We start from the raw sequence: 26,085 nt of genomic DNA, 5'->3' as shown, positions 1-26,085 counted from the left end.
TGAAAAAAAAATCTGCATTTTTCAAGTAGCTGGCTCGGCAGCAAATTCTTTTGCAAGGTAAGTTGCTCTGAAACACTTTGATGAACTCATCAACATTTTGATGAATTCAAAATCCAAAGGAATTCTGTACAGGTATTTTTCAAGTAGCTGGGTACTGTTCAATTATTTTGAGAATAATGTTGTGCTCCTCAAAGCTAGAGAAAATAATCAGAAATGAGTAATAGTATCAAACCCTAAATAAAAGAGTTTGACTAGAACACTGAGATCAGTAACTGAACTAATCTGCCATCTGTGATTTTATGTTTAACCCTAGCCAATATTGAGTTCACAGTATCTCTTTTTAAAATACTCTTAAATTTCAACTATTTTCATATGTATTAAAAGTACAGATGTAAAATTTGCAAGCACAGCAAAAGTACACAGAAGAAAGCAGTTTTTATCACATGGCATGTTTAATATACACTCCATTAATTACAGGAAATTCACCCTACACTTTATTTTTCAGTGAGGCAAGTTAAGAAGTTCTGTAGGTAACTCAGGTGACCAGCACTGCCAAGATTTCTGTTTCTTTTGTGACACATGTGTCCAGTTTAATCTTTCTACTGACATGTAACACACAGGCCAGTGCTGCTTGAGAACACACTGTGTTATTCACACCAGTATGAAGACAGCTGATTTTTAGTTCCACTGATCAGCTGTAAAGGATAATTATTCCACAAATGATTATTTATAAAGCCTGAGGCAGAAAAAAAAAAAAGACTGTGTTTCTTGAAAAAGAAACTTTACCAAAGAAATCAGCAGCTGATTGTTTTGAAAATCTGTCGTGTCATTTAAAAATTTAGTCAGTCTCTTATTTTATCTTCATGCCTTCAATTCTGATTTAGAGCTTATCTGGCACGTCTTTTAACTCACCAGCTGCAGCTGATAGAGCTGGTTCAACATCGTCATATGCTGAGGATTATTAATTGGCGAGGTTAACTGTGCAGGGCTGAGACCAATGTTTTTTGCTGCAAACTGCAAAAGCTGTGCTTGAACCTAAAGAAGAGAAGAGTGTTAAGCACTGTAGATTTAACAGTAGTAACTGTGTGAGCCATTAGTAAGAGTCACATCAGCTGGAAAATGTTGTTATCACCAGAAGTAATATAATGAACTATCAAAAAAATTAGGAAGAGGCTCTAATAAAATCATAATAACCGTACTCAAGTGTCCATTGATAAAAAAGAGATGAGAACAAACACCTCAGAAACACCATTGTGCAAAAAGGAGCAGGAGAAAGTGTTCTCAGAGGTAATTATATGATATGCATGTGAGAACACCTCAGCCGTGCCACATCTTCCTGCCTAGGAAACAAATAACACAGACACAGCCAGGCAGCAGTGGCTGCAGAGCCTCAGGAGCACGACAGAGCACATGGGAAGAGTTCCAGGGAAAGGGAAAACACAGCAGTGAGGTGTTGTCTGACCTGAGGGGATAGAAACTGAGGCACTTGAGCACGAAGACTAGGCTGGGATGAATTAAGAGGTTGCACTGGCGGTTGCTGCGGCTGTTGCATGGTCCTGGCTTGTGCTGCTCCGCTATTGCCAAACATACCCAGATTGCCACTCGGTATCTGCAGCAGGACAAGTGACACAGGCACTTAGTGACACCCTCAGCACATCACCTGCGTGTTACTTGTCTCTGCAGGCTTTATTCTTAGTGATTATGACAGGTACGAATCAAGAGACCAGCACATATAAAGTTTAGAATTGGGCAGGGCAAATATTGCCATGTACCCAACATCCTAAGCCTCCAAAACTTTGTAGAGTTGCCTGGACAAAAGGCAGCTGAAGTTGAAGATGGCTTTTATAAAGATGCAGAACCCTAGAGGGTCACAAGATGAGCAATCAAAAGTACTTGCCAAAAATGTTGGTATTTGCATAGCAAGGGACAGGAGAATGGAGGCATTAAACTCACAGTAACCCCATCCTCCAGCTGGCTAAGCAGTTTTTTTACTTAGGCATTTTACAAAGCCACCGATAATGGACATGCTATTAGTGGAGACTGCTTTGGAAAAATGTGCTTAATGGGCTGCAAGTGCTGGACAAGTATTGCCTTAAGAAAACTGACTTTAAAAGAATATACATAATAAAGAGCCACAACAGAATGATGAAGTTTTTCTGTGTTGTTATTTCGTATCTTTGCTAGGACTTCAGTTTGATGGCAAAAATAACTTTGTCATAATCAACAGTACTTAATGGCTTCTCACTCTCATGGTGGCTTATCAATTACCAACCCCCTTCATCTCCTCTCCTTTTCTTTCCCTGTCAGCCTGTTCTACACAGGGGCCAGAACACCCCCTTAATGGGATGCTCTGCGTGTCCCAGGTGCTGAAAGCCCAGTTTCTTTCTTGCCACCTGTTAAAACTCTGAGATGCCTTGACACTTGGGGCAGGAATAAAACAGCCCCCATCACATCTCCCCCATCTCATCACAGAGTAATTACACCATTCATGAAAGATGAATTGGAGCAATCTCCCTGCTTTACAGTCTGGAACAATTAGCAGTGCCTCAAGAAAAAGAGATTTCTCATTAATGAGAGCACACCAGGGTTCAGGGGTATAAATCCACAACACTACAGTTTCTTCTGGATGGATATGTGTCATCAGCAGGATAATTACAACTACAGAGTTCTTTTATGTCCTGTTAGGTGAAATGTTTACACAGTAGGTAGCTCCTTGTCTGATATTTCACATGAACAAAGCTGTTGCACTTGCAGTTTAAACCACCTTTTCCTGGGGAAGAGGCTGACAGGCACTAGCAGCTACTCCAAGAGAGCCAAATTCCCCTCGGGATCTCCCCCAACAGCCTTACCTGTCTAGAAGAATTCAAGTTTTGCATGCCCAGCCCTGAGGCAATCCCGCCCAGGGTCTGATTAGGGAGTGCACTGTTTGAAAGGGGGAGCTTCAGGCTTGGTGAAGGCAAAAATGGTGAAGTAGTGGGCTCTTCCACTAGGCCGCCATCCTGATTGGAGAAAGAAAGGGTGAGCTGTGTGCGGTGCCAGGAGCCCACGGCCACACCACAGACCCATGGAGACACGGAGGGGTGTGGATGAGTAAAAAACATATATAAAAAAAGGGATGAATAACAGGGAATGGAAAGCATGGAGTGAAGGGAGAAGAAAGAGAGAAAAAGGATTAAGGTACTGTTTTTGGTAGCGTTGTTGTAGTTAATCCCCAAATCACAATCACCCTCACCCATCTTTCCAGAGGAAAGGAAGGATTTTAGCAGCTGACTGCAGAGCTATCATGTGGCCCTTGCCTCCTCCCCACTTAGGTTTTCTCCTTTCTTCTCACCCAGACTGAAAGGTGGAAGGGGACAGGCCCAGCACATTTCAGGGAAGCTCCTGTGTCTGTCTGGAAAACTCCAGCAGCAGAGCACAGACATAAACCAGCACTTTAACAAACCCAAAACTTGGGAAAGGCCACATCAGCTTATTTGACACCAGTCTGGATTTGGTTCCACATCATAGCTCTGCTCTTAAAAAAAACATTTTTTGCATTAATCCCCCTTCCTAACAGAGACACACAAGCCTCTTTTAATATTCACATAGCACTGAGTTATTAATACCCCACTCTGAAACATTACACTGAAGGCAGCCAATGAACACAAACCATCACGGCCAGTAATGACAATATCAGCTGGGCAGCCTTCCTGAACATCCCCAGGAGGAGGCAGATTTTAGCAAGGCAGGAGGAGCCCTCTCTGCTAACTGGGCTGTGAGGAACCACAGCTGAGTGTGGATCTGATGCACAGGAGGCAGCCCCCACGGGGATGCAAACAGCAAGGCAGAAAATAAAATAAATTAGAGAACCTCCAATCAAACAGGTAGATCTCTGCTGTGTTTCAGTGTGGTACTGAGTTCTATCTCAAACTGTGCTTTGATGTCTGGGAAGCCTGTGGTAAAGCATGATCAAATAACACTGTGTACAAAGTAGGGCTCCAAAAAAAACAGGCAGAGAGAAAAAGCTTTAATTTGTAATGTGCTGGGTTGGTGTTTTTCAGGCGGTATGATCATTGTAAGGAAAGGTTTTTTTAAAGCTATGAGGAGCTAGGTTATTTAAACCAATAAATTCAATACCCCAAAAGACTCTGAGATACTGGTGAACCTCCTTTGTTGAAAAAGAAGCCCAGTCTGCTTGCCACATACCCAAACAGATGAGCTAATGCAGCAAGCATGCTCAGTGAATTATAAGTTTTAAGTTAATCCTGAAAAATGCATTTTCTACAGCTCTCCTTTGATGCAAAGGAAAAGTTTCTTTACTATCAGGCAAAGTGACACTTGACATCCTATCTGACTATCCTCCGGGGGACACTGACATTTCTAATGATACCCCCAAGGCCTTTCAGCTTCAGATATTTTACATTCTACTGGACATCAGTCACACTCCACAAACAACTGCAGCTTGCATGACAGTAACAGGTTCAAGGATTTCTCTTTAGATCACAGACACATGTTTACAATTCTACCCTTCCCCCTTCAAAGTGAAAATAATTTCAAGCTCGGTGCTCGTTCTCCCCTTCAGATGCCATTGTTCCCTATGTGAACAGACCTACTGACCATGAAAGACCCTCCCTGCCCCCAAATTTATTCAAGTCTTGCCTTACTGACATTATTTTTTCTCAATTTGGAAATAGGCAGTGCCAAGGATGTGAAGGACAAGCCACACTGGAGACCAAGGCATTTCATTTCCAGACTCCTTCACAAGTGTGTTCCTTGGCTGAATTACAGCAAATGGCTTTGTGTAAGCTTATGACATTTTATTCATGTTCACCTGGTTGTATTTTATTTAATTTGAACTTGTTGCACTGTGCTGCATTAATCTGTGCTCTATAACTGAACTAAAATAAATTCATTTAACATGAAGTATTTTAGCTGGTCAAATTAAAGCACCCTTTAGCCATTTTCAAGTCAGACTAGAGGACAATTTTACTGCTCACAGTGGTTTCTGACCCATTATTTCTCAGGATCTTTTATGTAATCATTGTTTCCTGAAGAACAATCTTTTCTATCTAACCTTTCCTCTTCAGTTATTTTCTTACAAACTTATGTTACACTTCTTCCTCAGGCTACTCAATTAAAAATTGTATCATCACATTAATGCTGAATCCAGAACTGCTTTTGACTTTTTTGAAGGGACTTGACACACCCATGAAATCCTACTGGAAGCACTGTTTTCTACTACAGCTATCTAACACTAAGCACCACACTGGTGTTTTTTAGGATTTTGGGAAGTCTCTCACAATAGTCTCACATATCGAATGTGACAGAATGCAAGTGGAATTACTCAAAGGTTTTTAGTCTTATGAGATATGAACAGTTTAGCAGAGGATGCCTGGACACTTTGGCAGTCACCTGCCAACAACTGCCACTTCATGAATCAAAATGTCTCAACAGGCAGATGAGAGGCTGATGAATCTGCCGGATTCTTTGTATAAAGACAAAATCAGTTACAGAAGTAGCTGGCAGAAAATACAGGCTGACTTCTTAAAAAATAAGATTGAAAAAAAAAATCCTTTCCTAGAAGAGGAAGTTAAAGTAATAAGATCTCATATAAAAAGTGTTATCTTCAAATTAAATTAGGCAAAAGAAACCTGGAGGAAATGCAATACTTAAAAGTAATGCTCATCATACAAGGAGTGATGAAAATGGTTTCAGTCACTGGATCACAGGTGGCAGAGAAGGAGAAAAGAATTTAAAAGATAACTTTAAAATCCTAGTGATCATTATTTATTTGTGACATCTAAAGAAAGTTTCTCCATATTAATACAATATCCTCCTTGTTGTTCCAGAGATGAAAACCAATCACAGTCCCCAGAGATTACTGGGCTCAGGATGAGGCTGAAAACAGACAATAAACACTAAGCTCAAATCAGAAACAAGGAAAAGGTCTAGTCAGAAGATTTTTGGAAGAACAGGACTGCAGCTAAGAGGCATCAAGGCTTGTAGACCTGGATTTTGCAGTAGTAGAGAAGAGGAGCTGATCACTGACTGTGAGGGTAGGAGGAAGGACACTTCATTTGCAAGGTGAGGATTTCAGTGTCCCAAGCCAAACTCTATACTTGAATAAAAGATCCCTTCTCTAGGCTTATTATTGGTATTTTAAGGATGTTTCCAAGAAAATCTGTTTTTCTTACAGATCTGATGGCTCCAGAAGGCACCAGGTAACATCTTCAAGAAAACCTGACAGCTAAGCACAGCACGCCTGCCACCAAGTGTGACATAATGTGGTTGAGATCACTTATCAGGGCTGCATTTTTATTCCCTCAAGGCCACTGGATATTCACCCCTGTCCTTTTATGGTGCTACAGGTCAAGATAACATCCTGAGAAATAATAAATTAACAAAGCACCGAGTGCTGCTGAAGATTGACTCAGTGTGACATGGAATAAAGAGCACCTGCAGCAAGCAGAAAAAGCAAACACTCAGAGGTGATGTTGAATTGCACAGACCACTCCTGATGCAGAGAGAGCAGGGAGTTCAGTGGGTCCAGAGGCAAATGTCAGGGTTGGAAATTTTTCCTCCTCAAATGTATAAAGTTAAAAAAATATTAAGTGCTGGCTTTAGCTGTTTAGAGAAAAATGATGGTGTCTCAATGCAGGTGAGCTGAGAGTGTGGTAACAATGAGCACACCACCTCAAACTACAACTTCATGAAGAGGAACTTTGCAGAACTTATGGAAGACTCAGCAAAGCCAACAAAAGGATGATGACTTGATAAAGCAGTAAGTAAAACAAGGAATGCTGGCTGGAGAGGATCACCTAAGCAGAAGCAAGACAGCTCCAGACTCATGCCCTGAAACAGTACCTCAAAGGGCAAAAAGGTTTTGGAAGAATTGCTCAACTAGCATGAGCTGTAAATCTGGAAAGAATTTCTTTGGAGGGATAAAAACTCTGTGTTCTTAGAGTAGAAACTATATTTATTTAATTCACTTAGCAAGTTGCTCAACACTGTGATAGCTAACAAATACAGTGTGGGATTATTTCCTTTGTTAGAGCCAAGTCACTGTGACAGATTATGCCTAGACTGATAGATTTTACTTACTGTATGAATATTAATGATTTTAGTACTCCCATCTCAATAGTTGTGTTTAACATATGTTTCCAGAATTATGCAACATGCTGCACATAATGCACCTCTCTCTCTGGCAAGAATTTTACTGCTGAAGATATTGTTATCCAATAAAAGGAAAGGCTAACTGGCATGCATGCATCTTTTGTGGCCTTCAATGAACACATTCTTTAAAGTCTGCCATGGCAAAGAATGAGCTTTATATGAGTGGATATCATTACTGCCTCTCAACTTGTACACAGCTCATGTGAAATAATTGGTTTCAGCACAATTTGTCAAAAGCACTGATTTCTGTGGTCAGAATCCTTCACCACCCATCTGTATGAACCTTTAAATACCCTGTGAAATACAGAATGACATCGGAGATTCTTCTTATCAATAATTTTCAGGGGGATTCTTAGGTGATTTAAAAAGTTTTTGCAGGATTTTCTGTCAAGGCTGTAAATCTAATTTCCTACTGAAGATTTGGCTGCACTTTTCCATATATTCTTTTCTTTAGTCACGTTGAATCCTGGATCACAAACTTCTGGAGCCTTTTCCTCAGTCATTAAACAGTGCTGGAAGATTTGTCATATGTGATCACAGAAAGGGAAGCTCATTGGAGAAGCTATTTGTGACTGTGCATGTCTGCTCTGAGACTTAACAAAAATACCTGAACTCCTCCTTTGTATTTAGGTACTGAACTTTCATTGAAATTTCTTAGAAGCTCAAAACTAAAAGAAGAGAAATTAAGAGCCTAATTATTGGAAGATTTTGGCCTTGGTCCTGCCTGATTTTGAATTTGGGCAAGGGTCACTGACTGCACTCTCACAGATTGCTGTGGTTAATTTTTTTTTCTCTTTTTTTTTCCATTTCTAGTTCCACTGCATTACTGATTCCTTAGAAAGCTTTCAAGTGTAAAACTGGGAATGATCATTCTTTATTTCTATGTGGGAATCAAATCATTGATCCTTTCCACAAAGACTGAATTCCCCACAAGACTGAAAAAACACAAAAAAGGAACAAAGCCATCTCCATCACATTTCTTTCTACGCTTTCTAAGCAGACAGTGAAAATCATCAGCATTTCTACACTGTGCACACTCTGACTTGTGCACCATGCTGAAATTACCTTGTCAAGGAAGGTGGGGCGGTCCATGGAAGACTCTTTGGAGATTGGTGGTGGGCGGCAGCCAAGGGGTTTGGTGACCATTCCATTATAATCGGTCACTCCCATTCCACGCTTGTCCATTTCCACCTTCTTTTCCAGCAGAGCACCTGCACAGAAAAGGGAAATATATTGCAAAAGGTGAGGCAGAGGGAGTAAAGCTGCCGACAGCACTTCAGAGAAATTCATCTTGCTTACAAAAGCAAGGCAAGAAAATAAATATTATCCCATTGGTCTGACTATAATCAAATGGTTATAATCATGCAGGGTTCCTGTGTTGCTTTAAAGACAAAAAAGTTACTTACACAGATACTTACTCATGGCCTGATCAAGATTCATACTGTTGCTCTTCAAGGCCTCTTCCGCTGGCTCTCTCTGTCAAAAACGGGAATTGTGTTAAGAGGAAAAGTAATCACATTCATGTGATTTCAAAGTAACCTGAGAAAACAGACACATCTCTTAAATACTGGGTTTAATGTTTACTCAGCAGCCTAAGTAATCTCTTTGTGTGTTTTTTTCTGCTTTCAGCAATTCCCAAAATTCAGGTATTTCAGTTTGTCAAGGAAGTACTGGCTCTACAAGGTGAAACACATTGTTCTGTTTAAACATCTTCCTGTTTTCCATTAACAACTCAAATATCACAATGATAAGACTTTCTCTAAGAAACAACTCAGTTATACTCTCACTTCACCTGTTTAATGAAAAATAAAAAGGAATGGGAGGGGATTATTACCGCAGTTCAAAGTAATACCTGTTGTTATAAAACTATGAATGTCAAAATATTATCCCAGTTCATCTCAGAGCATTCTACAGGTTTAGAGCAGATTTCTGAAATCACTGTATATGTTTAAATGCAGGTCAGAGCTACTTCCTGGCCTGGAGACTGAAGATCCTGGTGTAGCTACAGTCTGAAACAGCCAGAATCAGAATTACAAGTGAAAAGCTAAGGCACAGTGTGCTGGCTGAGCACTACTCACAGGGAAGCCCATGTCTGTGAGCTGTTTTATCAGACGGTTCATGATCCAGGCCTCATCCTGCTTGCTAGATGTCTTCATGCCCTTAGTAAATAAATGGGAGATTCCATTAATGGGCTGGTTGCCACGTTCATCACAGTGAGATGTACATAAAAGAAATGGTAAGTGGTTTTTATTAATAGCACATGCTACTGAAAGATGTATTAGTACATTAATTCAGAAAGTATTGAAGAACCCTCCGAGCAACGCGACTACGATTCTCTTCCCCCAAAAGTGTAAAAATTTATCTCAGCTGAATAGGTGTTCAGTGTACTATTTAGTATTTGATTTGCTGGCCACTGAATTAAAGCCACTTTTGAATTTACGTATTTCATTTTAATCCTTGGCAGAAAAATTATAACGAAATAAAGCTGAAATAGTACAACACTTCCTGAAAAACATTCCCAAAAACAAGTTTGCAACCTTGAAGTTAAGAATGTTACTCAGTGTATTTTCTTAAAAACAAACAAGAGCGTCTAGATAAACACCTTTAAAAGATCTCTGTGCAGCTTTTCTATCACAAAATCCTTAAGAAGTCTCTTCCTTTCAGTTCTCCAGAAAGTACCAAGGGACAAGCGCGGATTTGTTTTGGGCTGCGGACAGTACAAGAAACAACCATACTTGATCAAATCACCGGCCTAACTGTTGGCTAATGGATTAACAAACAAAGTGGCTAAATGCATTCCCAATTCCTTTAAGTTACAGCCTGGCCTTGTCCTGAAATAAAGGCTGTGCAATGGAAAATTTCCTCACACAATTGCCTAGGTTCTTGGTTGAGTGCAGCATTAACACAAGTTTGCTTTGTTCTCACACACACACACACACCGTCCTCATCAACAGAAAACAGCTTTTTGTGTTAAACAACTCCATCACAAACTACTGTTTGTTTTTCCACCACCATGGGAAGTGTGTGAAAGCCCCCATAACACCTTCTTCTCTTTCTGTTAATACATTGTAATTTCTTTAGAATACATGGAAGCTTATAAAATTTAGAGAAAACAAAAGCAACAACAAAACTCCCAAAGCTTCTGACATGCCTAAATTCAAAGATTTCCCATTTTCCCCTGGAAACAAGGTAGGCTGTACTTGAACCACTGTAGTGGCAAGCTGTGCTTGTGTTCAGGTGTCAGAAGTTTAATTTCAGGTGTAACGCACCAGCAAATTTGTGACAACTTATTCTACAAATGTTATGCTAATTCCACTCTTGCTGGAGAGTGTCTTTATTTTTGTCTTACCTTTTGAAGTCCTTTCTTCGGGGCATTCCCCCAGGAATTACAGGAGGAGCTGCTCTCTTGTGAAGCAGTATTATTCCACATATCTCCTTCTTCATCTTCCCACTGACTAGTACTGAGATTCACTTCATCCCCACCACTGCCCCAGCCTTCTTGCATAGATTTTGAAGCTGGAGGGAAAGTGGGAGAAGAAAAATCTTATTCAGTTTCCTGCAAATTTTACAGAAATAGTTTTCTGTGCCATATCCAGTGTGCTAACGTATTTTCAAGAGATAAAGAGGTTCATCAATAGTTTAATTTGCATTAAAATTGTAAGAATGTCTTCTTTGAAGCTAGCAAAAAGAAAGGGAAGTTCTCTAAATACTCAGAGAAGAAAACATCCAGCAACTTCCAAGTCCTGCTTTTCCCAGAACCATTAAGATCTGTGGTCATGGCCAATCCACTCTCCTAGGAACAAGGAACCAAAGTGTAAGCACACATTTGTTAAGTGCTTTACCTACCACATTCTTCCATGAACAAACAAAATTTCTAAGTCATTAATGCGCAGACACTCATTCCCATCTTGAAGAATGGAATCTGAAAGGAGCTCGTGGGCTGCAGGGAACGCTTCATATTCAGTGATGAGGTTGTGTCACCTCAGTCTGTTTTATTCTGTTAGCTCTATTTGAAGCAAGGATTACTCATCTTAAGAGCTCTCACTCCCCCTTTTATATTTTCTGGGACTTCTAACTACATCTCACTCTGGTATTTTGCAGGAGTGAATCTCTAGGCAACCTCCACAGCCAAGAGGAGAGTCTAAAGCAATCACAGTGGCCCTCAGGACATTCAGAGATGGAGGATATTTATTAAATACCACGAGTTAGGAATCACGAAGCAGGAAGTAGTTCAGAATGTTCCTGAACCTGGCAACAATTTTCATGGCTGAAGAAAACACCCACCCACTCAGTTTAACCCAACATGAGGTTGTTATGCTTATTGGTTCTCAGGTGTTGCTTTTCCTACCAGAATCAATTCTATCTTGACTGTTCTCTGCTGTTTCTCATCCAAATACAGGTTTCCTTTACATACCAAGGGTTTAACTCCTAGTCACGTTCTTCTGCAGTTTCACAGTTTTCTGCACCTCTGCTATGCTGCTTTTCAAACACACAAAACTACTCTTCTTTAAATTCCCACTATATTCATATTTTTGCGTTAACTGGTTGTTGGGATTAATGTGGCCTTGTGACAGTTTTGAGAATGAACTCACGAAGGCCACCTGTGGAAAAGCAGAAGAGGCAGAAGCAAAGTCCCTCCCCTGGCAGCACAGTGGCAGCCCTGGTGTACCTGGTTTGCACAGTGCTGGGGCAGCAGCTGGAGCGTTTGTTCTTCCATAGGTCCCTGCTGGCTCGGCAGGATTCTCTCCCCAGCCCGTGCCACTGCTGGGGGGCTTCCCCCAGGCTGAAGTGCCATTATCAACTGCAGCAGAAGGGGAGGAGGGCTCTCCCCAGGAAGCTTCGCTCTTGGTGTGGACAGCAGGCATCTCTCCCCAGCCTGCTGGAGCAAGACAAGGAGAACACTGATGAGAGGAAAGGTTTCTTCATCAAATAATTCCAAAAAGCTTGAAATTTTACTCAAAGAGTTTCTCTGGAAAGAGCATGAATCAGTAAGTACGTACAGTGATTGTACTTAAGTGTGTGTAAAACAAATCCCTTAGATTTGATCTCAAGAGTTTTTTCTTAATTCAGTACTGATGCCAAGTTGCCAACACAGAAAGAGGGTTTTTCTCCACAGCCAGGAGCAACCAGGCTGCCAAGTGAGCACCACTTGTCCCAAGAGCAGCTGCCCAGGGCCAGCGTTCTGGAGACCAGGACTCCAGTCCGAGCTGGGCCTTGCTTCACTGTAAGATCTTAACCTATTTTAATTCCTTTTCAGTGTTTACAAACTATAAAATTTCTTTTTTCAAGCCCTGGCAGTAAGATGCTGTTTGATGTTCCCACTTCGAGTGAAGATTATCTGTGATGAATGTATTCCTTAAAACTTTTATTACAACTCGTGGTTACCTACCTTTCTCTCATCACTGACCCTCTACATTATAATAAATCTTATTTTAAAGAGAATTAATGAAGACTGCAATCAAGATCCATAATCAAACCATGGGGAATGGCAGGTGGAAGCCATTGTTTTCCTACAAAGTATTACATGAATTCACTGGAAGACATAAGCTACTCCAAAGAAACAGCCTTAGTCTGGCTGGGCTTGAATGTAATGCTCTTAAATCCATCTGACAGGATTTTAGCCCTGCAGCTCAACGTGGCAGCAACAGCCACAGGGCTCCTGAGTCTACAGAGCAACATTGACCAACACAGCAAAAGGGTAAACTGAATTTACAGCCATTGTTACCAGAGATTTTCTGGAGAGAGGACTTGATCACAGATGGAGTTCAAGGTACTTTGTAAACAAGCACAAAGAGAGGCACAACAAGTCAGAAAACAAAATTCTTACAGACACCTGACACTAACCTATTTTTGTACAACTGTAAAAAAAACTACATCCCATTACATGACAGCTGAAATCTTCATAAATGTTGTAGAATTCAGTCTGCTTAAAACTTCCACTGGTAATTAGGCTGCTAAATTAGGAACTTGTTCTCTTTTCATTGGAGATGAATGTTATTGAGTATTTTCAAAGTGAATGACCAGATGCTGCTTTGCCACAGCATTATTTCCTTTTTTTGCTCCACAATGATATCTGTAAAAATACTGTGGAAATGCTTCAAAAAGCAGGAACAACATTTTCTCCACAAACTGACACCCAGAATAGATAGGCAATGGCAAGGGAGTGTCTAACAGCACCTTGAAATGCACTGGAATAACCAAACAATAGTGGTTCATGAGCAACAAGCCCTTGCAGAACTCACTGAATTCCACAGAATTCCTGTCTCCTGAAATTGCAGCAACATCCACTGCCAATAACAACTCAAACATTGTCTGGCAGAGAAAACAATCAAATAGATGGGCGCAGAGCTGTACGTTGCTCCCATGTTCCTGCATTATATATTTATTTTAGCCTCCATTCCTTACAGCCGTGCAGGTGGCACAGTGAGTGTCAAACTCTCCACTGGTGTGTTGCAGCTTCATAAAACCCCTTCTCTACCAGCAAGAGGCACTGAATTTAAAGCAAGCTCCTGAAACAGCCCAAAATGTCACCGTTTCATTCAAGTTATTGCCATTTAAAACAAAAATACTATGGTTTAGGCTCTATCAACGTACCTTACATTTCTGGTTATTTTAAGGTGTGTAAAGAAGAAAAACTGGCAGATCCACAGACGTACCTAAATGAACCTGTACTTAACATGACAGCTTCCTTGGTGGTGCACCTGAAATACTCATTTCAAGGTTCTTGCTTGTATGTTCAAGCCAACTTTATTTAAGAGAGGCTTTATTTGAGTTTCTGCCTCACTGCTCAGGAGGCGACTGGCAGACAACTGCGTGTATTAAATCATATTGGCAGCTGAAAAAGATTAACTGCAGGCAAATGAAACAGAAAACAAAACATCTCCACAGCACCAACCAGACTGCAAACAAGGACAGTGAAGAGTATCAACATGTCCCTGACTTCATGCAACCTCTACTGGAAACTCTAGCTAATTCAATTTATGAAATCATCCTTAAAACACAATTCACGTATTAAAAATCCAAAGTGTGCTATGTTATAGAATAAAAACATAAAAAAAAAAAATCTGGTTCCTCTATTGCTCTTAGAAATCCAACAACTTCAACTAAAGACCACAGATGTGCCATGTCCAAATTATTTTTAAGTGCTTTTAAATGCACTGAGCAGGAAATAATATGTGATTACAAACAATGGAGGAACCAGCCTTCACTAATAAAAAATAGTACAAGTAAATAAAAACAAACAAAATAAGTCAACAGAAAGTTTTCCAAACTATCTTAACAGATAAAATTAAGTGCAGGAAATTAGTAAAACCTGAAGGCTGCTGGAAAAATAAACTTTGCACTGCAAAAACTACCCTGTCTGTAAATTCTGAAGCACTCTTAATTGCAAACCTGTTTCCCCTCTGTGTAAATACTGCTGTGCCAATACTACTGTCTCTGTAGCATTCCTATGACTCTTTGTTTTAGAAAGTTTAAAGGTGAATAAAGTTACATTTTTGAATGAATGATGCAAAACTCCCCATGGCTGTTGGGAAGGCAAACCAAGACCTTTGAGTAGTCTCAAAACCTGAGCCTGCCAAGAATTTTCAAAAGTTCTGCTTGGAGAAAACTTCATGTTTTCTGATGAAAATGACACAGATTGAGGCTTTCCTGGTAAAAATCTCCTTAAAACACACCCAGATCTGCACAAATGTTGTTTCACAACAGAACGTGCTCCATTTAAAGGCTTCTTTGGCAAGAAAGTGAGGTTTTAGTACTGAAGTTTTAAAACATTGTTAGAATTGCAAGAAATGAAAAGATCACAGTGAGTAATAAACATGGACACATTGGCAGAGCTTTGTTTTATAGAAATAAAAACATAATTAACATTGGGCCAGAGCCAACAGGAAATCCTCAAGGGAAAGTGAAATGTTAACTAAGCTGTGGCAGGATGCAGTTGTTTTGCCTCAAAATAACCCTATAGCTATTTGGATGGCAGGAATTGTTTTCCTTCAAGTTGTTGGTCCGTGATAAATACCAGAACACATGAGCACAATACAGCCAAACAAAAATATTAAAACCTTATACAGATTAAAAAAATATATTAGGCAGAAAGAGCTTGTTTACTAATTACACACTAGTTATTCTGGGTTTTATATATACATTTAACAGCCACCTAAAAGCCTTAATCTTTCAAATCCTCTTTTTCTGCAAGAGATTGCAGTTCATCACTGAGCATTCAGAAAGCTCTAATTTGGGTTTCAGCAGTGGCATCACCCTTGTGTGAAAATTGAGGGCATCACTTGGCTGCCCCCAAAAGCTGGCTATTCATGGGCTGAGCACCCACCAGAGGGTTTTAGGTTTCCACATGAGCACCCTAAAGCTGAATTGCTTTCAAATCCATTCTGATGGAAGTTCAAAGTAAGAAAAACACTGCCATGTGAGCTGCCACTTAGTGGCACAGGATTATAAAAGGAACAGAGATGTTTGGAGCATTCAGAACTTAGACCCAGTTCAGGTTTTTCAAACTTAAGCTCCTCGCTCTCTAGTAACCACAAAGACTTTAATTTGTGACCTACAATCCCCACAGGGAAACCTGTGTTATCTTCTGTTGTTTCTTTTCTCAGCTGGAGATGCTGGAATCCTGCCAGGCTCTCCTGATGTAACAAGAACAGGAAAGCATCAAACCACTCCTCAGCACTTGGAGGGAGGATCTGATGCTGTTTGGGAACCAAAAATCTCTTTAAATAATTTCTGTTTGCTAAACCTTTTCTCACTTCTTATTCCTCTCATATTAAAGCTGCATGAGTTAGACATGCTAGGAAGAATTATGCACAAGTAATTTAGATTAAGCCCCAATATCTAATTCAAACCCATCAGCTTTGTGCTCCTCTAAGTAATTCACCAGTGCCTTGAGAACAAGCTCCTATAACCAGCTAGGACTGTATCTACCACATTATCTATCCCTTTCCCCCCTTGTTTTTTTCCCTTCTTTTCCAATGGAAAATGAAACTCCTTAGAGCATTCTTCATTTTCATCAAGTGTTTCCCAACATCTGTTTCCCATCAATGGCTTTTAAGTTCTGCCTTCAAAGGATCTGGAGAACTTCTGGGGATGGGTGACAACTTGAATAACAAGACTGTAACTTGGCCTCTATTTCCAAACTAATAAAGCATACACTTCAATCCCAAAAGGAACTGTTAATCCTTTGTGAACCCCTAACTAGGGCTGTGCAGCAAAATTAAAATCCACTTCTTTGCTTGAAGGACGTGCGATTGTGACAACTTCCATCTGCACCACTCCTCCCTACTTACAGAGGAATGGAATCCATGATTCCTGATTCATTCTATTCCCTGAAAGTGACTGGCAGAGCACGTCATTACCCACACAGGTGACAAAATGCCCATGGTAACTACAGAGTGGCAAGATTTTAGACGAGCACTTAACTGTGCCCTGTGGCACAGGCTCTAATAACACAACGATGCTTTGCATGGAAAAGAACTGCTGCTGGATGAACTCTGGTTGTGGATTGCAGAAGTCTCCTGGTTACAGGATTCTCTGCAGAGGCTGGAAATGAGTGGACAGGGAACTGGAGTAGGAAAAAAGAGTTTAACAGCCCAACTCCAAAGTGCAGGGCCCTGCCTGCGTGGGAGGCAAGACACTCACTGCTTGCTTCCCATGTTTTGGCTGTCCCAGATGGGAGATATTTGTAGATGTCTCAGGTTTGTGTACATTTCCACACAGAGCACGAGGATGTTGCTGTGCCATGTGCTGCCTGCACTGGGAAAACCTCTGCACTGCTGACTGAAGGGAAGTCACTGGCATCCCTTGGAATTGTTCTGTGTGTGAGAGAGGCACAGCAATGGTCCCTCTCTGGCACAGCCACAAATAAACACAGCAGAGCTCGAGATGCAAGGGAATGCTCCTCGTTTCCATTCAGACAAAAATCCTTCAAAATATTTCCATGTTAGACCTTTATACTTGTACTGTGCTAAGTGTATGGAGCAAAAATACAAAACATAAGACTCAATTCATGCCTGCCACAACTTAAAATTTAATGTCAGAACTATATTTTAAATTGTCTTCACTATTACTCATTGTGTACTTTCTTGCAATACTGTCTTAAGAATATTCTGAGAGCTGGCTTTGCTTATCTTGGAAAATTAAAAAAAAAAAAAAGAGAGAATATCAAAGATTTGCTTATCTGAAAAGATCTTAGAATCTTTCTAGCTCACATTTTTCAAGAAGCCCAACACTCACTTTAACCTGGTCAGGGGGCAGCTTGAGCAGGTTGGTTATGTGTTCATAGGCAGCTTTCTGAATGTATAAATATACTGGTTCAAAGGAACCCTTCCTTTGCTGCTATCCATGCTCCAAAGGAATCACTGCAGATTAACACCAGCTTTTAAATTCTGTTTTCAAAATCTGAAGGGCTCAGGACCATTAAGTTTTCCTATATAAGGTGTTAATTATTTGAATAACATTAACAATGTATTGCTGTGTATGAACAGTTTCACAAGCACCAATGTAATTCCCAAAAAATCACCTTAATGAAAAACAAAACCTCACCCAAACCCAACCAAAAATCCACTTTCATGATACTTCCATTGCAATTCAGAAATCTGAATTCTTGTTTCATGAATGAAGTTTTAAATATGGATTAAATAAGCTAGTCACATATGTTGGGCTGACCACGTACAAAGCCATTTAAAGATTTCTCCTTCTGGAGAATATTATTTATTAAAATAGGTACCCTCTACTGTTACCATATTTGACCAGAGTGGGGAACGTAAGACTGCTTTTATGCAGACATTAAAGCAAATTTGAATAGTTCTGAAACATCAAAGAGAGAAAGGATGGGAATGGGAGAAAAAAATCCCACTTGGAGTAAAATCTGGTTAAAAAGTCAGTATTTAGTCATGACCACGATGAAACAAAAACTTGGAAACAAAACTCAGATGAAGAATTTGAAAGAGTACTGCGTGATTAGATTTATTTTGGGGAGGTCTGTGGTCATTATATAGAGATAGGTTACTAGTGTAGCTCTTATTTAAATATCTCTCTTTTAAGCATTTTTTCCATTTTTCATGCATTTTTATTCCTTGCTGCCTGTCTACACAACAGCACCTTACCTTTGATTAGAAAAATTCCTGAATACCTAAAACCTTGTCTTTGAAACACAGCTGAAGTTAGAATAACCTAACTTCATCCACCCTGAATATTAACACCTTGAATCAGCCTGCTTTTTGAGAACCACACAAAATCCAGGATGCTGCCTGTGCCCGACCCCTGAGAAGAGAACCATTTCTTTATAAAAGGCAACAAACTGGACAGAGAAACAGCAGCAGCCTAAATTCATTCAATTGTTAACAAACATCTGTTGCCAAGAGATGTTTTGCAGAAAAGAAACAGATGCAGGCTGTCTAAACACACCGAGCCTGCGCACTGGGGACAGCGGACAAATAACAGAAGAAAGGTTTGCCAAAAGCCCCCAGCCTCTCAAATGGCTGAATTAAAAGGTGTTAAATAACTGTGGAAGAGATGTTAAAATGAATATGGATCCACAATCTAAGAACCTACCATGCTATTGACCAAGATTGTTTCAAGACTTTCTTACATTCATTTTCATTATGGAAATGTGGATCCTCAAGACATCCTCAAGACAGCTTCAGAGTAAAGGAATAAACCTCTCCTGGACATAACCACAGGATTTCTACCCAACACACCAACAGGACAGACAGCATTCAGCAACTGGTACTGGTATAACGTATCTTTTAAACCTGTTTTATGAAGTATTTCACAAAACTGTTGTCATACCTGGGCCAAGCAGCGGGGACCGGTTTGGCTGGGCACTTGACTGGTGCGATGGCTGAGGTTCAACCATGTTGCTGTTGATAATGGTGCTAGTGGTGGTGGTGTTGGTTGTGGTACTGCTCTGAATTATAGGATTATTTCTATCCCACATGTTTACAGTCTTGTTGTTGTTGTAATTTGGGTCGCCCCAAGCTGAGGTACCATCATCGATTTCCATCTTGCGGCGAATGGACGGTGGAGATGGCTCTTCCCAGCCAGTTGCCTCACAGTTCTCTTTTTGTTTGGCTGGCACTGGCCCACCAACCCACCCTGACCCCGTCTGTTTTACAGAAGCAGCTCCTCCCCAGTTACTCACATTGTTGTCCTGGGGTTTATTAGCCCAATTTTGTTGGGGGCCTGGCTTTAAAGATTCCCCCCAACTTGTACCTGTATTAGCCTTGCTGTTTGTGCCATTCCCCCACCCACTGGTCCCAGACTTTGTGGAATCATTCCAGCCAGACCCCGATCTATTATCAGAATCCCATCCAGATCCATTCTTCTTCCCATCACCCAAGTGTCCAGGAACAGATGATGAATCTGTCCAGTCTCCACCTCCTGAAGTCCAGCTTGGATTTGATTTCTGTCCATCTCCCCAGTTTTGAGATTTGGGTTTCTGAGGTTCACCCCAGGTAGGTGATTTGTCCTCCTGATTTGCGGTCCCACTCCAGGCGTGGCCGCTTTTGGCAGCAGCAGCATTATTAACAGTAGTAGAGCTTGCTGACTCTCCCCACCCCCCTGGGCCATTTGGTGCTTTGTTGTTATTGTCCCCCCAACCTGTATTTGTTGGAACAGCTGCCGGTGGAGAGTTGACCCACCCAGATACTGAAGAGGTATTTGTACTGTTCATGATGGACCCATCGTTCTTCCCCCCTGAGTTTGAAGATTGAGTAGCTGCACAACCCCAGGCCTCAGTTCCATTGTCATTCTTCCGTTCAGACCTTGGGGACTCTTCAAATTCCCAGGCAGTGTTTTGCTTCACAGGGGTCTGTCCCCACCCCGTATTGGACAGGACCCTGGGGTCAAGGTCATTTCTTGGCAACTGAACTTGCCCTTGGTCTATCATCCCTTTGTCTCTCCTCCTGCCCTCTCCAGCCCCGTCCCTCCCAGTACTGCCTTCATTTTGACTCCCACCGCTGTCGTTGCTTCCTTCACTAGCCGTGGTGCCAGATGCTGCAGCTTTGGCCCAAGAGTTCATTTGTTCATTGCCCTGCTGCATGGCAGGATTCGGACTGGTAACACTCGAGCTATCCCACCCTGTTGATCCTTTCCCATTGATGTCGCTATTGGAATGCTGGTTTGGGGGCTTGCCCCACTCCCCGTTGACACCGTTGCTGGCGCTGCGGTTGGGGTGGCCCCAGGCTCCCGAATGCACACTGCCAACCCCGCCGCCACCCCTGCCCCACGCCAGGACCCCGGGGCCAGAGGGAGGCCCCGAGTCCCAGGCGTTCGCTCCGTTCCCTTCCTTTTGCACAGCACTGCTGGATCCGTTTTGTTTAGCACTTAATGCTGAGTTCACAGTGTCTCCATTCCCCTGACTGAACCCAGAATTGCTGTTTCCTGCGGCAGGATTACCTGGGGACATCCCCCATACTGAACTGCCCATTCCTTCACCACTGCCCCCGCTGACTTGAGAAACCGCTGTTCCGTTAGCACCAGGAAGGCCTTGCAGGTGGGGCGGGATGATGGCCCCCATGCCCACGGCCATCCCCCAGTTCGGCAGTCCGTTTGTCTGCATTGCATTGATAGGGTTTGGTGAAGAGTTCATGGGGTTAGTGTTATTTGGTCCATCAGTGTTAAGGTTCTGAGGTTGTACGCTGAAAGACACATTCTGAGAAGTGGACGTTTGTGGTTCTGTGCTCTCTTGCGGCAGCAAGTTTCCCCAAGCACCTAAGGTGCCTGTTGGGTTCCCATTCTGGTTGCCCATGTTCTGACCTATGGCACTGACTGGACTGCAAATACTGGAAGGGTTGCCTGCTCCCACAGTTCCTTCATGTCCAAGTACAGGCCAGGCAGCTGGATTGGCATTAGGGTTAAGGTTAAGATTAATGCCAGCATTCGAGTTGGAAGCACCCCAGCAGTTCTGACTTCTACCGTCTCCCATCATGTTGTCCATCTTTCCATCCCCACCACTGGCAGAGCAGTGAGCTAGGCCAGAGCTGGAGCCCGCAGCCACCCCCCACACCCTGGCCGAGCCGCCGTTGCCGTTTGCTCCACCAGCTCCAAGGGCACTCTGGTTAGAAGTGCTTTGGACGAGTGCTCCGTTGGCGCCATTATTGCCATTAGTTTTCTTTGTATGTCCAGTGAAGTTGCCTTGGGCACTCCCTGTAGCCATGCTACTGTTCTCTGAGCCACAGTTGGAGGCAGAGTCAGTGTCTGTAGTACATTCTGAGGCAGACTCAGTCTCAGCTCCGGTAATGGAAGGCCACGCTTCCTTGTCAGTCCTGTCTATTATCACTTTATCCCAGCTGCAGTTGCCTTCACTCCTGAAAGCGGGCTGCTGTCCCCAGTGGGAATTCTCATAATGGTCTCCCAATCCACTGTGGCTGAGATCTGAAAGGATCCAAGGTTAAAAATGAGTCCACTGTTCAAGCACTGCAAAAGCCCTCTATTAAAAGCACTGTTTTACAACACTAGATTCTGCTAAAATTTAGAGTACATTCTCTAACATAATACAGCAATTTTCCTCACTACAGTGGAGCACAATGCTCGTATTAACTTGTTTGGTTGTTTTTGTTTGTTTTGTTTTGTTTTTTTTTTAATCTGGCAAAACTCTCAATTAAAATAACTGAACTATTTCATTTTAGAACAGAGAAAGTGTTTTGTAGCCTCCAGTGTAACAGTAAAAATAATAAGCAGGCAATAAATAAGAAGAGCAAATATACTAATCTGTGTGAGAAGTCTAAGAAGCCAATTTGGAAAAAACACAGAAGAGTACCTAGCAGACTTTTACCATTTGTTTTGACTCAATTTTCATTCTTCAGAGAAACACAGTGAAAGAACAAACAATAAAAAAATGTAAAATGTCAGCCTGCCCTGAGATATTACATACACACCCACATCACAACACACTGAATTCATACTGCATTTAGGTTTGCAACCCTTACTGGAAACAAATGAACATATACAGACAGCAACCTTTACTGTTAGGTGCCAGTTATAAACACCACCAATGTGTATTTTAGCAGAGAACTTAGGCATCTTGAAGTAACTGAGTTTTGCCAGGAAACTTACCTCTCACAGGCTTTACATGTGGTTTACACATCATTTTGCATTTGCACACACAATGCCCTGTGTTCCCAGGCCAATGAAAAGTGATGCTGTGCCTTTTCAGCACTGTCACATCCTCAAACACAAACACCAACCCAAAAATTAACCAAAAGCTCTTGAGCACCTGCTTGCTCACCAGGGTATGATGATAAACTGGAAAGCACAACGCGTCTCATGTTAAGAACTCAAGCTTTGTCATGGTTTTACTTCTCCTTTCCATCCCAATTGCTCTGTACAAGATTATTTATCTTTGTTTCTTTTCATAGGAATTGGTAACAAGTATTTCAGTCTGATCCAAGAGATCTGTATGGGAGACAATCTGCAGAAGAGCTCCTCTTAAGTGCTTGCACATATCAAAGTAACCAGTTTTGGATGTCAATTATTTTACTTGCTTTAAATCTGCTGAAACATGGCTTCTACTCTTTGTGATTTGTGAATAAAATGAGTATTTTTGTGGGGAAGATGGATGCAACAAATCTCCCAAACAAGTTGTTAACAACGAATGCATACTATGAATTAATTTAAATCACAGATATGTTGGTGTGATTAGCTCCTCTAATTACGAGGTGTTCTGATACTGCCAAAATTACTCCCAAGATTAGAAAAAGCTCCCCCTCTCTCTGACAAAGTCTTGTTCACACATTTTACCTGTAGCTTTTTAAGGTGATTACTTGGTTGCCTTATGAAGATTTTGCAAGATGAAGAAATAACATGTTAAACCAACTCAAATTGCTTTTTAAAAAAAATTAAATTAATTGAAGTAGAAGAAAGTATTTTAGAGAAAGGAAAGGGAAAACACTCTTAGTTCGAGCTATCACCTATGTTCTCACAATACCAGGAAAATACCTAAATCGGAGAAAGACTTAAATAATCAGAGAAAATAGAATTGCTGGGGTTTGAAGGAACCTTAAAATCATCTCATTCCACCCTTTGCCATGGCATGGACACCTCCCACTGTCCCAGGCTGCTCCAGGCCCTGTCCAACCTGGCCTTGGACACTTCCAGGGATCCACCACAGCTTCTCTGGGCACCCTGTGCCTTACCACCCTCACAGGGAAGAATTTCTTCCATAATTGACAAGCACATGACAAATCTGAAAGAATGTGAACAGAACCACTTGGATTTATCTGGATTCCTTCCTCTACACGCAATGGCTGGAAAGGAAGAAAGCATCCTGTTATTCCTGGGTACAGCCACTGCTACAGCAGAGCTGAGGAAGCACATTGAACATTTACCTGATCTAGATTTGCTACACAGGTGTTAAACAGAGACCAGAATCCCAGATAAGACAGGGAAGGGGAAGGCAGGCTGTGCAAGGACTTAAAAAGGGTCAGCAGGGGCAGAGAAATGAGCTGAGGAACATTCTTAGCAGAGCAGGAATGAACAAAGGGAAAAAAGCAGCAGCAGGGCAGACCAGAAGATGAGAAGTTGAGACAACCAAGGAAACAGATAAGAGGAGTTATTTGAGATTTTTTTTCAACCCTGTGGGTGGTGCGACTCAGGGCTGCATTTGAGCCTTGACAGAAGGATTTGAAAGTGGCTGGAAATACATTGTTCCAGTGAAAGGTCTCCTCGAAGCTGAAAAGTCAGCTCTGTGTGTGGGTGCTGCCCGAGCAGAGCCCTGCAAGGCAGGCTGGGGAAGGAGGATCAGGAGAGCGCCCAGGACGTCTCCACACTCACAGGAACAGCACCACAGCTCACAAGGTGAGATGAAAGGGAGCTGCTTGTTTAATCAGCTCCTTTCTCCTGTCCCCCGAAGATGTTGGTTAAAGCAGTGCTCAAATCTGAGAACACTTAGGAGACAAAATGAAGGGAAAGGGTGGGATTAAAGATGAAAAAACAGCTTAGAATAATTCGAGAGTAGGGAGCAAAACAGTTTTTAAAATAAGAGACCAGATCCTCAGGAGCAGTAAGAGAAGCCAAGAAGAAAAGAAAATTATGATGGAGAAGAACTATAAAACCCAAGAGATGTCCATATTAAGAGCAGAAAATGGTCAAGTCCCTGGGCTTGGCCAAGCACAGCTTGGCAGGATCCCACCAGGAACGTGCAGCTCCAAGCCCTGGGCTTCCCAAGGCTTTGCAGATCCAAGTGCTCCCTTTCCTGTCCCACAGTCATTGTTGCTGGGGTTCAGCTGATTCCCTCAACAATAAGCATGGCTAACCTGGACGTGGTGGCTGTGGTGGGGGTTGCAGTAATTCCATGGAGGGGATGGGAGATCAGTGATCCCCTCTGGAGCAGCGGGTCCCCGTGCTGTGCCCTCCCTGCTCCGCAGGGAGCAGGATCCCGCTGGCACCTTCTGCAAGTCATGGATCAAAAATCAGAGAAAAAACTGTGCAACAACCTCAGAGTGTCCAACAACACCCACTGGAACAATCGCTTGTAACACCAAGGCTGCTGTGATAAAGCTCGCAAGAAAAAGGACAGATGAAGAAAATGGAAAAAAAAAAATTCACAGCATGAACAGAAACCTGCAAAAACTGGGGCTTAGCTGTCAGACCAACCAAGAGTTTGAATACAGATCTTGAAGAGAGTAAGTTTTATATTCTTGTCTCTAGAAGAGATAACAAAAAGGCATTTTTCCATTTTCTTTTAACTAAAAGGGGCTTGCTGCCATGAAAAAAATAATCAGTAGCATAGTCTTACTTAATCTGTAACAACCTTAAACATTTGGGAAAAATAATGAATGCAAAATATTTTATAGGATTAAAGCCAGAGAACTTTTCTGTTTGTTTGGGGTTGGTTTTTTTTGAAAATGCAGATTTCCTCCAACTTTCTAGGAAACTAACTCTTCACAGAAATTCACAATATTTTCTTTTCGTTTCAAAGTTGTTAAGATTGAAATGGGAAACCCATTTAAAAATTTTTTAAGAATCGGTTCCTATTTATTTTTGCAAAGATGTGAAATAGAAGCACTAAGTCCACCAGAAGCATTTCTATTCCTCCTCTGTGAGCTGAGCAAAGACTGTAAACAAGGCACAAGGAACAGGAACCACAGGTATTCCGTGTTAGCAAATCCTAGTGCCGAGACACCACAAAGTGAAAACTATTCTTAAATTAGTACTTTGTGTTTCAATATCTTAATTATGCATCTTTTATAAAATATCATTCCCCTGATCAACAACATTTTCTTAGCCATCAGGAAGGCAATATTAATTTGAGGATAATGGTTCAAATTTGTTTTTAACAAGCACAGAACTTCTGTCCAACTGCAACCATACACATGCCCTGGAAAATGCACAGCTCTGAGCAGTATTACCAACAGCATGAGGGGGTTGTTTTGTTTTGGATTGCTGTTTTTTTAAATAATATCCTTAATGGGGTGGGAGGAGATTGCTGGTGTTATTACGTACTGTAGCCAGCATACTTGACCAGCTTCAACTCAGTACTTATTAAAAACAGAAAACATTTTTGGCTGTGTTGGGTAATGAATGATTAGTTGCAAAATCAGTTTAATATTTTCATAGATTACAAATGTAAAATATGAGTAGAGTGAAATGAGAGAAGCTGTTGCATGCATTTCTTAGAAAAGCAAAATAATTTCCCTGAACAAGCAACTGACCCCAAACTTCCCTCCTCCTCTGAAAATCTCATCTACAATAATATTTAATTTTTTTTTTTATTCAGGTGAGTTGAAAGTAACTGTATCTTCATAGCTTCCATTGCAATACTTAGTTCAAATGCTGTGCAGTAAAACCCTGTCTCCCCAACTATAACACAACATTCAGCTGACTTTGGAACCAAAGTACATACAGGATACGAAATGGCAAAGCCCGGGATAAACTTTTAATGGAACATTATTAATAAGTTGTGCTCACCCCATTTTAAATCAGATC

The 26,085-nt window shown here is 41.5% G+C and overlaps 1 protein-coding gene across 15 annotated transcripts in view; it reads right to left on the bottom strand.

Moving 5' to 3' along the window:
• Positions 1–26,085, bottom strand: part of TNRC6C (trinucleotide repeat containing adaptor 6C) — a 96,173-nt gene that overhangs the window by 14,037 nt on the left and 56,051 nt on the right. For 4 of the 15 annotated variants that reach the window (XM_021535800.4, XM_021535805.4, XM_085556934.1 and 1 more), the window contains 10 exons: positions 18,949–21,534; positions 11,822–12,031; positions 10,502–10,668; positions 9,755–9,859; positions 9,231–9,311; positions 8,559–8,628; positions 8,218–8,363; positions 2,850–3,023; positions 1,463–1,609; positions 913–1,035 (listed from right to left, as the gene is read on the bottom strand). In XM_021535800.4, coding sequence (XP_021391475.3) covers positions 913–1,035; positions 1,463–1,609; positions 2,850–3,023; positions 8,218–8,363; positions 8,559–8,628; positions 9,231–9,311; positions 9,755–9,859; positions 10,502–10,668; positions 11,822–12,031; positions 18,949–21,534 — 3,809 coding nt within the window. The remainder of the gene's footprint in view (positions 1–912; positions 1,036–1,462; positions 1,610–2,849; positions 3,024–8,217; positions 8,364–8,558; positions 8,629–9,230; positions 9,312–9,754; positions 9,860–10,501; positions 10,669–11,821; positions 12,032–18,948; positions 21,535–26,085) is intronic. The other 11 variants (XM_021535802.4, XM_085556932.1, XM_077787338.2 and 8 more) reach the window with 8 other exon arrangements.

The sequence above is a fragment of the Lonchura striata genome, chromosome 18 (assembly GCF_050655825.1).
Source record: "Lonchura striata isolate lonStrDom1 chromosome 18, ASM5065582v1, whole genome shotgun sequence".
NCBI lineage: Eukaryota > Metazoa > Chordata > Aves > Passeriformes > Estrildidae > Lonchura > Lonchura striata.
Note: the sequence above shows the minus strand (reverse complement) of the source record. Positions and strands in the feature narration are given on the sequence as shown.